This window comes from Cupressus sempervirens, chromosome 1, assembly GCF_028749045.1.
Source record: "Cupressus sempervirens isolate cs-2001-9-10 chromosome 1, ASM2874904v1, whole genome shotgun sequence".
Taxonomy (NCBI): Eukaryota; Viridiplantae; Streptophyta; class Pinopsida; order Cupressales; family Cupressaceae; genus Cupressus; species Cupressus sempervirens.
Window position 1 is genome coordinate 499,783,152 of NC_143118.1, and position 16,577 is coordinate 499,799,728.

General features: G+C 37.6%; 1 protein-coding gene across 5 annotated transcripts in view; it reads right to left on the reverse strand.

Moving 5' to 3' along the window:
* LOC149578426 (C2H2 and C2HC zinc fingers superfamily protein) overlaps positions 1-16,577 on the reverse strand; it is a 179,069-nt gene that overhangs the window by 26,106 nt on the left and 136,386 nt on the right. For 2 of the 5 annotated variants that reach the window (XM_089829054.1, XM_089829048.1), the window contains exons 3-4: positions 13,559-13,648; positions 13,015-13,119 (exon numbers count right to left, since the gene is read on the reverse strand). In XM_089829054.1, the coding sequence (XP_089685180.1) occupies positions 13,015-13,119; positions 13,559-13,648 (195 nt within the window). Of the gene's footprint in view, positions 1-13,014; positions 13,137-13,558; positions 13,649-16,577 lie in introns of all 5 variants that reach the window. The other 3 variants (XM_089829069.1, XM_089829060.1, XR_016364448.1) reach the window with 2 other exon arrangements.

Sequence of the window (16,577 nt, forward strand, 5' to 3'; positions counted from 1 at the left end):
GGACCAGTGTTGCTTAAGTCGAAACTTTTTGCATAGCTGCTTTAAGTCCTTATTCTTGAACTGCCCTCCATTATCCGTAACAATAGAGGATGGGATACCATATCGGCAAATGATGTGATTCAGTATAAACAGGGCAACATGTTTGCCTGTAGCAGCAGATAATGGTACAGCTTCAACCCATTTAGTGAAATACTCCGTTGCTGTGATGATGAATTTATGACCGCTGGATGAGCTTGGATGAATCTTTCCTACCAAGTCAAAGGCCCGTTGTTGAAATGGCCAATATGTCACAGAAGGGATTAACTCTCGCCCGGGAGCATGTATCAAGTTGCCATGGAGCTGACATTTCTGACAGGACTTCGCATAGCGCACAGCATCAGCTTACATGGTGGGCCAATAATAACCCGTCCTAAGCAGTTTTCGAGCAAGTGCAAGGCCATTAGAATGTGCCCCACAAATGCCATCTTGGACTTCGGCAAGTGCTTTTTCAGACTCTTCTAGCTCTAAACACCTAAGCAATGTTCCATCTAGACCCCTCCTATACAAGTCGCCAGAGACCAAGGAGTAATGTGAAGCGTTGCGGAGGAGTTGGCATTTTTGGTTGTGCGTGAGGGTTTCGAGAATAACTTGATCATGCAGGTAAGAGAAGATAGCCGCGTAGCGGGAGGAATCGTAGCCTACAACAGTGCAGATCACTTGGTTGTCTGAAGAATCATAGGCTGGATGACGTAGTTCTTCCACCAGGAACTCAAATCGCGATTCATGTTCTTGTAGTTGAAGGATAGATGCTAGAGTGGCCATAGCATCGGCAACCTTGTTTTCTGCTCTAGGAATTTGCTGGAACGTCACAAAAGTGAAATACTTCCTTAGAGCATCTATCAACTTCTTATAAGGGATCAACTTGTCATCTTTTGTTTGATAGTTATTGTTCACTTGGTTTATAACAAGTTGAGAGTCTCCATAGATATGCAATTCAATTATTCTCCATTCAAGAGCCATTTTGATTCCATTTGTGAGTGTCTCATATTCTGCAATGTTGTTTGTACATGGGAACAGGAGTTTGTAGGACTTTGGGATCATATAACTGTGAGGGGAAACAAACAAAACACTCGCTCCGGCTCCATTCTGAGTATGAGACCCATCAAAAAACATCTTCCATGTCCTCTTAGTAATATACATGATTGAGGCATCTGGAAACTCAATTTCCATAGTTGTTGTATCTTCGAGTGGAAAGTCAGCCAACTGGTCAGCTATGGCCTGTCCTTTGATTGCCTTATGTTCGACATACTAAATGTCAAATTCATAAAGAATCATAATCCATTCAGCAAGACGACCAGTAAGTGTGGCTTTACTTAACAAATATTTCAAAGGATCTATCTTAGCAATCAAGTGAACTGTACGCGCCAACATATAATGTCAGAGCTTTTGAGAGGCAAATACTACAGCAGGCATGCCTTCTCTATACTTGTATAGTTTATTTCATAAGCTACCAAAGTTCGACTGATATAGTATATGGCTCTTTCTTTACCCCTCTCATCACTTTGGCCTACGAGTGCTCCTAGAGAAGAATTCATACCTGAAATATACAGAATCAAAGGTTTTCCCAAAATGGGTGGCATCAAAACTGGAGGTTTTGCCAAGTAGCCTTTGATTTAATCTAAACTCTATTGATAGTCACTATTCCAAATATGGGTAGATCCTTTATGTAGATTTTTATTGAAAGCTTGAGCCTTATCAGCCAATTGAGAGATAAATCTTCTTATGGATTGTAGACGTCCTTGCAGACTTCTAAGCTGACTGATATTCTTTGGTGGAGGCATATCCATGATAGCTTGGACTTTTTCAAGATCAACCTCAATGCCTTTTGCTGAAATGATATACCTTAGCAATTTCCCAAAAGTGACACCAAAGGCACATTTTTTTGGATTTAGCCTAAGATGAAATTGTTCCATACGGTCCAATATCAGACTAAGGTCTCTGAGATGTGTGTCTCGTTTTTTAGATTTAGCCAGTGTGTCATCAACATAGTCTTCCATGTTTTTATGCATCATATCATGAAAGATGGTTGTCATTGCTCTTTGATATGTAGCACCAGCATTTTTAAGCCCAAAAGGCACATTCCAGCAAAAGGTACCCCATGCACATGTAAAAGCTGTCTTTTCTTGGTCTGCTGGAGCTATCTTGATTTGGTGATACCCAAAAAATCCATCCATGAGCAAGTACATCTCATAACCCGCAGTCATGTCCACTATCATATCGATGTTTGGTAGTGGAAAGTCATCCTTGGGGCATGCTTTGTTGAGATCTCTGAAATCAATACAAACTCGTATGGATTTGTCATGCTTAGAGACAGGTACAATGTTGGAAATCCACTCTGCATAATCAATGGCCCTAATGAAGTTTGCACTTAAGAGTTTTTCCAACTCTGCCTTGACCAGTAGGGCCACATGTGGATGCATTTTTCTCAACTTCTGTTTGACAGGCTTGACATCTGGTGAGATTGATAAGTTATGCATGATGAGATCTATATCAAGCCCTGGCATATCAAAGTATGTCCATGCGAAGTTGACCTTCTTGTCTTGAAAGAATTGAGCAAACTGTGTCTTTTCTTCGTTTGACAAGGACTGAGCTACATGAATAATCTTAGGACATTCTTTTGTACCCAAGTTGATAGGCTGCGTAGGTTCAATGAGAACTGAAGATCTATCCTGGAAATAGCTTAGCAGACTACCAAGTACCTCATCCACAGGTGCCTCAGGGAGGTTTTCACCATTAGATACACCTTTATTTTTATTTTTTTGAGGATCAAACACTGCCACAATGTGGTTTTCGCCATCTGACCGCTTATTTTTTCTTTTAATTTTTTGACTGAGGTACTTGATATCTGGTTCCGTCATGTTAACCGCGGGTTCGCTGGTGGAAGAAGTGACAGGTTCAATGGCATTCAGGTAACAAGTGATCTCATAGTCGTTTTAGAAAGACCGTATTTCAGGGATTTGATTTTGGAGAGACCAATCTATGAGATCCGGGTGAATTAGCGAGAGTGAGGCAGAAATTTCAATGTGATTGATACAGAAGGAGTCTCTGGTGACTTATGAAGTCAAGCCTATAGAGAATGTCGCAAAGGAGTCCAGCTCAAAATTAGACCTAGAGGGACTAGTGTGATCCATTGAGACATGTTGTGAGTCAAACTCATCCGACCCTATATTAGACCGTTCGACTACATTTGGTTGGGTTGTATAGGCATGAATTACATCCACCCCTAGCTCACAAGATGCATTCAAGAGACTTTCCCACTCATACTCATGAGAATCTGTACTCTGATCTCTAGCTTTGAGACGAGCAATATTCTGTCTAATTCGTCCTCTATTCATGTCCTTAGGAGTAGATTCTTCTTGTTCCTGTTGTTGGGAGGTAAAAGCTTCCTCATTATTATTAGTAGTCAATATTTCGTCTCCCCAAAGGAGGGAAGTGAGAGGGACAAAGTCTTCGTCTTGTGAAGTGGTAGCAATTATGGGAGGGTCATCACTCTCCGATTCGCTAGACGTGAGCAATCTTCGATCACATGTTGGTATATCATTGTCTAGCCCAAAGCCTAGACTAGCAGTGTCTCAAGTATCACAACCTTGAGTGTGACTTAAAGGTTCAACTAGAGCATTTTTACGACCAGTTAAGGACCCATGGCCCTGATAGCCCGTTTTTGTCAGAAATTTATAGCCTTTTCCATATCTTTTAGGAGAAATAGGTGTAGTCACTATAACTTCCTCGTCTTCCTCTTCTCTGTAGATCCAGTCCTTAATGGCTTGTTCTTCCTTTTCTACTTCTAGAGGTATCGATGATTGCACAAAAGTGCCAAAAAGTGTCATAGCAGAAGCGGAAGGCTTCTTTGCGGTAGTTGGTTTCCCATAGGACCGAGGGGAAACTGGTAAGGCAGCAATAGAGTCCAAAGTGTACTCGCTCATACCAAGGCTCATCATTTTTAGTTTTTGTTCACACTCTGTGAAAGATGGTGCTGGCTCATGAAAAGAGCGGTTGTGTGGGACTAGCGTTTCAGTAGCGGACAATGTGTTGATGGACATCGAGTTGTCACCAGGGACAACTATCTCAGTACCATTGAATAGGAACTTGATGTACTGATGGTACGTAGAGGGCACCGCTTGCATGTCGTGAATTCACGGTCGTCCCAACAACAAGTTATATGCGAGAGGTTTATCTAGGACCTAGAAGACAACATCTTTTTCCACTAGACCAACTCGAATTGGTAGCACAATTAAACCCTTAGAAGGGCGTTCAACCTCATCATAGGCTTTTATGGTGATCTTTCACCTAGGGTCAATGGCAAATTCTGACATGCCCAACTGTTGTATCACATTGAATGAGATAATATTTAACCCTGCACCATTGTCTATCATGACTTGGCGGATGCGAGTATGGAAGATTTGAACTTCGATGTGGAGAACAAGGTTATGGGGATGACTGAGAGCTCGATCATCTTCTTCAAAAAAGGTGAGATAGTGAGGCGAGATGTGGTTCACCATAGCTTGGAATCGTTCTGCATCAATATCTGTGGAAACGTTGGCAGAACGTAAAGCTTTCTCAAGGATATCCTTGTGCAAAGGAGCTAACTCTAGCAATTCGAAAATGGAGATTTGTGCTTGTGTGCATTGTAGTTGGCTAACAAGATCATAGTTGTAGATCTTGGAAGTAATCAATTGCTTAGATGATGAAGCATTTTTAGGGTCATGAGCAACTTTTAGGACAACTTTAGATTGCCCCCTAGTAACAGCATTAAGTGGTTCACTCTGAGAAGATGAAGACTCAGCCACTCGGAGTACCACCTTGGGTCTAGTATCAATATGGTCTTGAGGATTGGATCGTGTCCTTAAGACCACTTTTGGTCGTTCATCTTCAGCGTCATAATTTGGCTAGTTGTCATTGTTGGAGCTTGCCATACATATGTATTAAACGGGCTCAAGCATGCCTATAACATTATCAGTGTTAGCATAAGCATAACTGATTTTGGCATCATGATTCTTTTTTACAGCTTTTGAGGTTTCACCCTTCTCATATTCTGGCAAGGGTTGTTTAAAAGCTTTGTGGTCAGCATTTTTAATGAGGCCATTTGTGACAACTTTTCCTTCCTCAATGAGATCTTGAATTACATCTTTGAGATTAAAACAGTTTTCAGTGTTATGACCCTTGCTTCGGTGATAACTGCAAGTATGGTCTTCTCTCCACCATGGAGGTTTGACAGGTGGATCATAAGGACGAGAGTTGTCCGGTAAAGTAACCAGTTTGTTTGCAATCAAAGTTTTCAGAACCACCTCATAAGGCTCAACCATAGGCGTGTAAACACGTCATTTCTTGGTAAACTTAGAGCTCTTGTCAAATGTTTGTGGTTTCGAACTTTCTTGTTGTTTCACAACATAGATGACACTAGAAAGGTTCTACTACTCCGTCATTGACAACATACTTGTTCTTATTCCAAGGTTTTCCTTTGTCTTTACCATTCCCATTGTTACTTTTGTCTTTGTTTATAACAATGTCACCTCTTTTGATAGCAACATCCTCAATGCGATATGCACTCTCCACCATGGCATTGAAGGATGTGAATAACTATTTTCGTAGATCAAAGTATAACTCGGGTACAAGCGTATTGACAAAAATGTCAAATTTTTCAGCCTCAGGCACTTGCCGAGGATACCGAGAGTATAAAGATCTCCATCGTTGAAGGTACATTGCAAAAGGTTCTCCCGGTTTTTGTTTGATGTTGCATAAGTCTAGCACAGTCACAGGATGTTGAATGTTGTATGAATATTGCTGGATAAAGCGTTGTGCAAGTTCGTCAAATGTTTTAAGAGGACTCAATTTTGTAAACCATTCCATAGCTTGTCCTCTTAGACTCCTAGGAAATAACCTCATAAGAAAGGTGTCTTCATGCATAAAATCCATGCTAAGAGCATAAAAATGTCTCACATGATTGTGAGGATCACCATTTCCATCGTATTTGTCATATTTAGGAACCTCTATATCTTTAGGAAATGGTAGCATGTAAAGACTCCTATCAAATGGAAGAGCACAAATTGATTCAACAAATGATGTCTTAGGTGGCTCTTTTGAAGTTTGCAGTTGTGCAAATTGTTTCCTTAGTTCCTGTATTTCTTCCCTTAAGATTTCAGCCTCAGTTCGTTTTGGAATTATATGCTCAACATCAAAACCTTGAAGGAGTTTCCATCTCCTAGCTGCCATGTATCGGAAGTATTGGTCTCCATTTTCCTCTAAAGCTCTAAGCATTAGTTTTTGGGCGAAGCCATCTTGTTGAAATTTGATCACATCTTCGTTAGTTACTTCTTCATCACTATCATGATGGGATAGTTTAGGTGGTGAAGGACATGCGCCAGCGGCAACTCTAGGAGTCCTTGGTGGCGTGTGATTGCCATCATTGTTCTCAAAAGGATTTCGAGGACAAGTTCTTTTATGTCCTTCATAGTATGCCTGATTGTCAGTGTCGACTTGTTGGTTTTCTCTTTCCATAGCGTATATAGCCTCCAAAGTCTTTTGGGTTTCACGTGCTTGTTCCTCTAAGCGACGTTTAATTTCATCAGGGTACACCAGAGTGACTATACCACTTGTACCCTTGGATGTCTTAGAGGGTGTACCGAATGGATTTTCAAAACTATAAAGCGGATTATGCCTAATGTTAGCTGTTTGTGTTTGGGTAGACTCGGGATCTTCCACACAAAGTTGTTTGCAAGGACGCTTAGGTGGTGTCTCCAATTGCCTGAAAACGAAAGGGGTATGATTACCGTCACCACCTTGATGTCTGGTTGTGACCGGCATGTAAGGATTTGTCTTTGCTTAATAGGATGAGAGAAGTATGTCGGATTTGAAGCTATCACAACCAAGATTAGTCACTTATCAAAGTATATCAGATGGCTTGTCAAACAACACTCAAGAATTTACAACACTGGTGACTCGAGCCGAGCAGGCGAGCAAGAAGCTCAATAGCGAATAGCTAGAGTAGAGGTAACCGGATTTGACAAGTGATTCATCAAGAATGTTTGAAGACTTACATTCGACGGACTAAACTCATCTTTTCGACTTAGGACAGCTTCCTAACATACAGATGTATGACCAGGACTTAGGAGATGGAAGTGACAAGACCCTAGATCAGAAAATCAAAACACAGACCCTGTTTTGGCATCAAATAGTTCTAGGCGACACTTTCTCAGAGACCAGGCGATAGTAGGACAGCATAAAATGTCGTACGATACAGTTTGAAACATCAAGGCGACACTTTTCTTGAAGGCGACAGTTCGCACAAGTTGGTGCGATAGAACACAGTATACAAAGGCAATATAACTAACAACATCAGGGCTATACAATTTTGGAAAAATTCTATCGTACGATATTTCTTTAGAGACCAAATGATAAAGTGCCAGTTTGTGTGTACAAAAGACCAATTTTGACTCCAAATTTTGTGTTTTAATCTCGATAGTCAGGCGGTTTTTTCAAATCAGACAATGTATGTTTCAGTTCATGTCAGTTATCAGCAAGGTTTGCAAACAGTAAGTGTTTTGACATGTCTTCAAACAGTTGATCAAGGGTAACAACAACCTTGTCAACACGCACTTGTGATATCAAAACAGCCTTCCTACCAATATTACCGAAATGTTTATGTTGCGAGAATGTTAACACGGGTCAACACATCCAAAAACAGTAACCAAGCAATCTACCTTAAGGTCATGGTTCATTACTCAACAACTTGGCCCACGCTTGATGCTCCTTCGCCTCACACCAAGTGGTTACCCACAATAGATATTGGCTTTGTCATAGAAGTGCCATAAGCACAACTAAGGGAACACATATGGTGAGTATAAAATCTTGGGGTGATCCAGGTAGTCCACTAGGATCGATCCTTGCACCAAGAAGTTGAGCGGCTAAAAAGGGTAGTTACTAACTTAAGGTGTTTAGATAGGGCTTCCGTTCATAGTGTTCCTCTTGCTCCCAATTACGGGACACCTCATCTTGCGATGAGTAACTGACGGGTCAACACATCCGAAAACAGTAACCAAGCAATCTACCTTAAGGTCATGGTTCATTACTCAACAACTTGGCCCACACTTGATGCTCCTTCGCCTCACACCAAGTGGTTACCCTCAAGAGATATAGGATTTGTCATAGAAGTGCCATAAGCACAACTAAGGGAACACATATGGTGAGTGTAAAATCTTGGGGTGATCCGAGTAGTCCACTAGGATCGATCCTTGCACCAAGAAGTTGAGCGGCTAAAAAGGGTGTTCATATTGTTCCTCTTGCTCCCAATTACGGGACACCTCACCTTGCGATGAGTAACCGATCTCGCGACCACAAGAGTACCTAAAGCATTTTTTCCTAGTGATCTCCCTATGGTCGAAATCCCATAAGCGATCACACTAGGCAAAGAAAAACACTACGTCTAGCAAGGTTTTGTGTCCTTGGTAGCCTTGAGTTTATAGTGGGTTGGAAGAGCCAGGTAATTTGCTTGTCCCCACTTGGGTCGTTCCTCTCAAGTTGTCCGAGAGCAGGCCCGCTAAAGGATCCTAACTATCACAAAATGAATCTACTCTCAAGAGTTCGAATTTCTGATTCACCACAAGGGTGAAGAGCATATTCTCCTATCTCGATTGTTTCCCCCAAGCACGCCAAGAAGTCTCAATTACCCCTTGTTTTCAAAAATCCAAAGACAAGTCCGAATTTTTTATTCACCACAAGGGTGAAGAGCATACTCTCCTATTGCCAAAGGACCCCAATTGCAATTTTTAATATGCCTATGAAAGATAAACAACTACTATAAGCCACACATTGAATAAAAGTAAACAAACAATTTGGGGTTTTTATGCGTTGGGTAGCCCTGCAAACAATGGTTAGTAGCCCTTGTGCATTTGAAGCTTTGACATGCAGTCTTTTAGGCAATGTTTCAAGTTTTCAACATGGCAACTTGCAACCACAACCGTTAGCACCACAGGTTAGCTTTAAAAACAAAAGGAAAATTTGCAAGTAGACCTCTGTAAAATAGTTTAAGAGCCTGTAAAAACCAGAAACCAACCAACAACCCTTAAAAATTGACCCGAACACCTCAAACAACAAGCAACTCTCTGTCAGGCGATGGTTTTTTTGCTAGAAAACTGTCATACGACACTTCTTAGCTTACTAGACGACAGAATATCTTTATGCGATATATTACCTTCAACCAGGCGACAGAGTTTACTATAACAAGGTGACAGTTTTCAGTATACTAGTGCAACACTATTTCCACAAAAAGTATCGCACAACAGTACTGTGAACTATCGTACGAAACTGGAAAATGTCGCCCAGAACTGCGATTGTAAAAAAAAAAGTACAGACAATGAGCGAAAAATGCAATAAAATGAGAATGCAAAGGACAAAACCTGATGTTCTGCCCCACGGTGGGCGCTAAAAATGTACACTTGAAAGTGTCCCACTCTAAACCCTTCTATCCAAACGATTCCATGAGTTTGGAATGCTTGGATGCCAGCTTAGAGCTCCCTATCCACGAAGTGCAAAAAGGTATGTTTCAAGTTTGAAGGCTCTCTGTCGAGCCTTAGAGATACGCTTCTTGCTAGTAAACCATGCAACGGGAGGTTCTTTGAGACATGAGCAAAAATGCAAGTGTCTACAATGAATCCCTCAAGGATACAAATGCAAATATGAAGACTACACTAGAATGAATATGCAAAGTGCAACTATTCTAAGCATGAATGAGAGTGTTACAAAACCAATTGGTAAGCTATGTGAGATTATTGCAAAAATAAAAGATAAACTAACATGCAACTATGCTAAGAATGCCATATGATCTTATGCTAGTATGATGGAATGAGAGAATGTAGACAAGAAGTGAGAAGTTCTCCACAAAGTTCTGTCGGAAAACTTGCAGCATAACAATATTCGAATGAGGATGGATCCTTTGAGGGGGAAAGCTCTCCCTTTTAAAGTCATAGGACAGTAGAGATCAAGATGAAGATGGTGGATGATAAACGGTGGAATTTGAAAAGAGGAGTGATCCATGTGCACACACAAGTCAACCAATAGAATATAAGTTGACTTGTTATATAAGAAAAAAGTCACAAAGCTTTTTCTTTTAATTGCAAAATAAAAAAAGGACTTTATGTGTGCACTTTAAGTGGGTTAGAAGAATGGGGTCTTTTATTTAATTAAAAGGGGACATGTTCTTTTAATCAAATAATGAACTTAGGATAGCATAGTCAAACTATAGGTTATAATCAAATAAATTGATTATTAGCAATTTGGTCTAGGTAAATAATTAAATTAATTTAGCCAAAATGTTGAGAAGAGGGCTAATAGTCTAGATGACCATTTTTAGGTGATTACAATATGTTATTGTTTGTGTGCTCCAATTGATTTGATTGGCCTATGATAGTGCCTCCCTTTCTGTTTGACTAATATTGCAATAAAACAGCACATATATCATTTATAAGGCAATATCATGCTATTAACAATAGTTCATTGTTTTTGTTATTTCAGCATGAACATGTTGCTGCTGTCATTCAGTAATGCATTCATGGACCTAAAGCTCTATTTAATTCTTTGTACTCGGGCATAATGCAATAACTGATATATTTCATTTTCCTTTCTATGCAAGTGTAATGATATGATAGTAAACTAGATGATAATATATGAGATGAGGTTACCTCCATTGCTTAGATTTTTCTTAAAATCTAACCCATTCTACATGCTTGCAAAACACAACTGATGAATCAATTCAATGTAGCGGCAAGATATCTGGATTAAAAGAAGAAGATAACCAAGTTTTACATCAGGCAATGGTTGGTTCCCCTTGACTCTCTACATCTTTGTTTGCTTTTCCTTTCATGTCTTGGCATTTGCATAGATAAGAAGCATCAGTATTAGTAGGCTACTCTCACAGTCAATTGTGTGAGAGACATTTTGCTTTCAGCTTTGTATCATTTCATTATTTCATGACTGTAAATATCAATTGTATTGTTATGATGAATAATACAAAGACGTTATCTATTCTTTTGGCACATAATGAACATGATCTCAATATGCATAAACTGAATCAAGATGTAAAATGCCTATGTAATTTTATGAAACCTTGCAATCAGAACTAAATTTCAGGATGTGTAGAAATTTAGTAACAGTAGTATTTGGAATGAACCATGCATGCTAATCATGTAGGTGGAAATTGAAATGTATGAATGTAATTGAAGGCTTGAGAATCTTTGGATTGTTATGAAAGTCTAGCATGTTGTATGAATGCATTATACCTTTATTTAACAAAAACAAAGCATGTTAGTCTATGATTTATCCTTGCTTTCAAGGATTTTTGGGTAGGGCATTACACAAATAGCCATCCCCTACGACCCAGATGAGAAAAACGTAATTCTTTTCGAAAAAACACAACAAATGGAAAAAATGTGATGGTGAATGTTATTCTCACATCCCTTTGTACAGCAATAGCATGGAAGCCTCAGCATTGCAGCTGGCTCTATGTGTCACAATGATTCAAGGTCTTTTCTGTATTGCGATCCATGTACCCAGAAATGCATCTAAAAATATATTGGGCATCACATTTTCATAGTTCACGAGATTAATTTGACAACTTAAGATGAGAGTAAAACTAATATTATTCTAAAAATCACACTCATTTTGAATAAAATCAAATCAAGTTTATCATAAAATTGTGTGGAAGAGTGGTGCTTACTTTAACTTTCAATCCACTAAACTTCCACAGAATATTGGCAGAGTTAATGCTCTATTCGAACTTGTAGGCTGTTGTGCATCTAAGTTTTTCTATTTTTAAGATTTCAATCGCTATTCCAAATTTTGAAATCTGAGAGAATATAAGTCTGTTGTTGATTCAACATAATCATAGAATTTCCTTTGGAGATTGAACTAACTGATCATGTCATCTATAAATATAGATCTGCAAACCAAGACCAAAACAGATCTATGTTTAAGACACTTAAGTTTTTATCTCGCATGCCCTTTTTGGAGTAGCTATTAAAGATTCTATGGGGAAGAACAGAGAACTAGGAGTTGAACACAACCATTTTAATTGTAAACCTAATTTCACAGAAAATTGATTGATACTAAACACGAAGAAACACAGAGATGAGATCTATCTAGGAAAATAAACATATTTAAATGGAAGTGTACTTATCATCCACCAATAATGTTTTCCTTGTGCTAAAAAAAATTATTGTTGCAAATTTAGAGCTGCTTGTAAATCCAGATTGTAATTGCATGTCTTTGTCTATAACCATGCATTATGATTATGAAGAGGCAGTCTCTCATAGTGGCAGTGACTCGAAACAACAATTTCAATGCAGTCTTAGTAAATGCTGATTACAGAGAGCTGCATACTTCATATTTCTATTATTTTCTCATTTATAGTTGAGTTTGTAAACTTTGGGCAGTGTAATTTTTATATAATATATATTCACATTATCAGTTAATGCAATTAAATCTTTTTTAAAACTTAATTTGTTTATCACTTTTTTATGAAATGAACATATCCACCCAACTCTAGTATTATCGTTCAGGTTCTATAATGTATATGATGATTGCCCTATCAACACTGTCGTATAAATATTTGGAGTTTTCTAAAAACAAATTAAATTTTCCTTTTCTTAATAGCTGTCCCCAGTAAATGGCTCCCTCGCATCCTTGTCCCTGGAACGTGGCTCCCTGTACCCTGCGACCCTTGTCCAAAAACTTGGGGTAATAGGCCAACAAGGTTTTAATTGATGCAATACTTATGAAAACCTGAGTGAATTGAGTTGCATGGTGACCTTGGTCACCAACACTCTCCATTGTCGATCATTAGGCATAAATCATAATTATACAAATCCATTGAAATATTAGCACTAGTAAGTAATACATATCAGCTATGTGCCTCAAGTGTGTATTAATAAGTATATGCATTTCACACTAAAATTGGTTTCTTACAATTGGGTTGGAAGAAGATACCTTCCATAGCACATGGCACAACCAAATCTAATTCACTACCTTGTCCCTTTTGCAGAAAGAGATTGTTTAACACAACAATTGTCATATACTTCCACTTCAAAGTTCCTGCCATAGGATACTCACTACGAGAAAGGTTAGAATCATTATAGTAAAGAGACTTGTACACATCATTATCGATACCACTAAATGCCGTGCATGAAAGTAATGAGGCATAAGTTAAGTTGGTATTCTTGCAGGAAAAGGATAGAGATCATGCGAAGAGTTAGCAACCCTTAATGAGAAGTTGTACATGGATGCTCAATTATGTAAGAAATGAACTATTGTGATTGAAAACTAGCCTCTTCAAATTTGCACACTGGTTAATTTCAACTTATAAACAGTTGTGGGATTGGCATTAGACTTCTGAAGATCAATACAGAAATAAGAAACAAAAACCTTATTCAGCTGTCATAAGCATTATGAGAATACCTGATAATACCCAGACTAAATTATATTGGTATATGTTGCATCCATGAAAGAAGATTCTGTATCTCTAACAACTTACTTGTTATAGGTGCTCCTGATTGTAGAACATTTACTGGTTGCATAGAACTCACTGCAGATTTAGATGTGTGGATAGCTGGAAAGTTGTCACCTAGTAACCATAAATATTCATAAAATTTAATTCCACAAATTGCATTTCTAGAATAATAAAATATATCTAGTTATTTCCCAATTTCTTGTTAACCTTTTTGTAAAGAAATACTTAAGTGGGCTGCAAAAAGGGCATATAAAAGAGTTCATATACATGTGACAATTAAAGATTCAATTAATTACCACCATATCCATTTGTCCCACAAAACTATGTACACTTGCAATGAACAAAACTAGGAAATAAAAATTACCAAATGTATTAAAGAAATTGCTTTAACCTAATATATGTAGCCACAACAAATGTACAAATAATTGATATAATTGTCACCAATATTGTCCATGGAAACTAGACAAGCTCTTTTATAGTCAAGAGTTTCATCAATAATTACATATCAGTAGAAACATAGCTGAAATCATAGTTCAAAAACTTGTACTAGGCAATGACTTGGCCGCCCCCTCCCCCCAAAAAAACCTTGAGATGCATTAAAAAATTCATGTCAAAATCAGCAACTCAGCAAATTTATCGAACATTTTAAAACACAAATTTTCTAAAATATTCTTCAAAAACACACATTAATAATCTGTCGAGTATATTACTAATTTCCATCATGTATAAATCAAAACTAGAGTTTATATGACAAAAGATCCCAATAAGGGGCTTTGAGAGTAGAGACCCAATTTGAGGGTTAGCCATTAATGATAAACCGCACTAGGTGTTGGATTTGAAAAAAACAAGTTTCGCGAAATTTGTTTTATGTTTCTTTTTAGCCATTTCTTTTCATTCTTTTTGGAAAGTTTCATAATTTTTTGAACAATATTTGTGTAATGTCCCCCATCTTTTAGATCCTCAATGGAGTTCTTAGCTTTTCGTTCTCCGAAGGTTAAGTGGAGAATTAAGGAGAAATAAATTAGATTAAAGTCAATAAATAAATAAAGCTAAAGGTGACTTTATATTTAATTAATTTAATTTTCTAGAAGCACAACTAATTATTGTATTGGAAAAAGGGAAGCTTCTAGAGAGTGCATTTTCTAGAAGCACAACTAATTATTGTATTGGAAAGAAGGAAGCTTCTAGAGACTGCAATTAAATAATATTTTATTTCCTTCTAGAAGGGTGAAGGAAAAGAATAAATAGAGGCGAGAGCTTCATTTTTAGGCATCCGATTATTGTCAATTGCATTTGATATAAACATGGGAGAAGAAACTAAGGGTTTCTAATTTCAGTTAGCCATTGGAGAGCATCAATTCTTCAATGTTGCAACCATTTGAGGTGGTGAAATATCCACTGAATTTGGCCTTCAGGAAAGCATCATTTTGGAGTTCTATTTGTGCTTAAATTGGAGAATACATTTATTGCTAACTACTACAATGTCATGAACAGTACCCGCGCTACAGTACTTGGCTTGATTATGATTGCAATTTCATCTCCTTCATTGGGCGATTTGTATATCAGGTTCTACAATCAATTTGCATCATTTAAATTGGTCATTTGAAATTGTAAAGGTGGTTGTCATAAGTAGTTGTAGATGCACATTTTCTATTAGATTTATAATGTCATTTCTACTCAATTTTTTGGGGTTGCAAGGCCAAGAGCTTTGGAATATTATGTTAAACATTGAATTAGAAAATATCTCACTAAAGGAGTGATAAGTTGTAGGTCTATATATTTGATGTAATGTGCATATTTATACCTTCCATGATTGACATAATAGTATGCATGCCAAGTGTTTGACAAAATACCAATTGGCTGTAAGTGCACATTTTTCATTTAGAATTCATCTATATGCATTTCAAAAACCAAAAGAGAATTGCATATGCATTCAGTTCTTTCTTAGATATAGTAGTAATCAATTACAGGCTTTTAGATTCCCTTTGATATCATTTCAAGCAAGCACAATCAGTCTAAAACTCAGAAACAGCAAGCATAGAGATCATATTGGAAGTGTTCAACAATATTCCTTGACCTACAAATCAACAAGTTGAGGTCGGAATCGACAAGGGATATTACAGTGGTATCAGAACTTGCATGCAAAGTGTTTGACGAAATGTCAAACAACTGAATTAGAGAAGAATTTGGTGTTTGACGAAGTTATAACCGGTTGGGGTTATTACGTTGGTATCAAAGCTTGCTTGCAAAGTGTTTGACATCTAAATTAGAAAAGAATTTGGTGTTTCTTGAAGTTATAATCAATTGAGGTTATTACATTTTGTAGCATTTTAATAGAAAAACTCATTGGAGAGTTTTTCCATGAGTGACTTTGTCATGTCCCTTTTTTAGGGACATTAGGAAATTTAAAATCAAGTTCATGCAATATTAAAATTGTCTTATGAGAGCTTAATGCAGATTTATAAAAGGTCAATTTTTATTATAATGCAAGTTAATAAGAAACAAAATGGCAAGAAGACAAGGAGACAAGGTAGCGTGAAATAACCCAAATGGATATTGACTCGGCTTCTTTCTCAATATATTCAATTCTTAAACATATGCAAATGTATTACGAAACACAATAGAAACTCCAATAGATATTAACTTGTTATTTCAAAATAATATTCAGTATTCAAACATATGAAAATGCGCTACAAACCAACAATATTGAACTAGTAAAACTCTCATAAAATTCCTCAAAAACGTGTTATTGCATTATACAACAGCAATATAATAACCAGCATTCAGAATCCAATCCTAAACACAGTTTACAGTCAGATTGGAACACTTGAGAGAAAAAACTGTAAGCGCATATGAGACACCTGAAGTGATGTCTCCACGGACAATGGGTCTGTGTCAACTATCAGCCAGCAAGAGGGAATATGTCCTCACATTGGCTGAAAGCTTAAGCTTTCCAAATACTCTTGCAAGACAGAAACTAAAATCTAAATAATAAATCAAGCATCCAAATGAAGAGTCTCTTCTCCTCTTATCCTCACAGTTG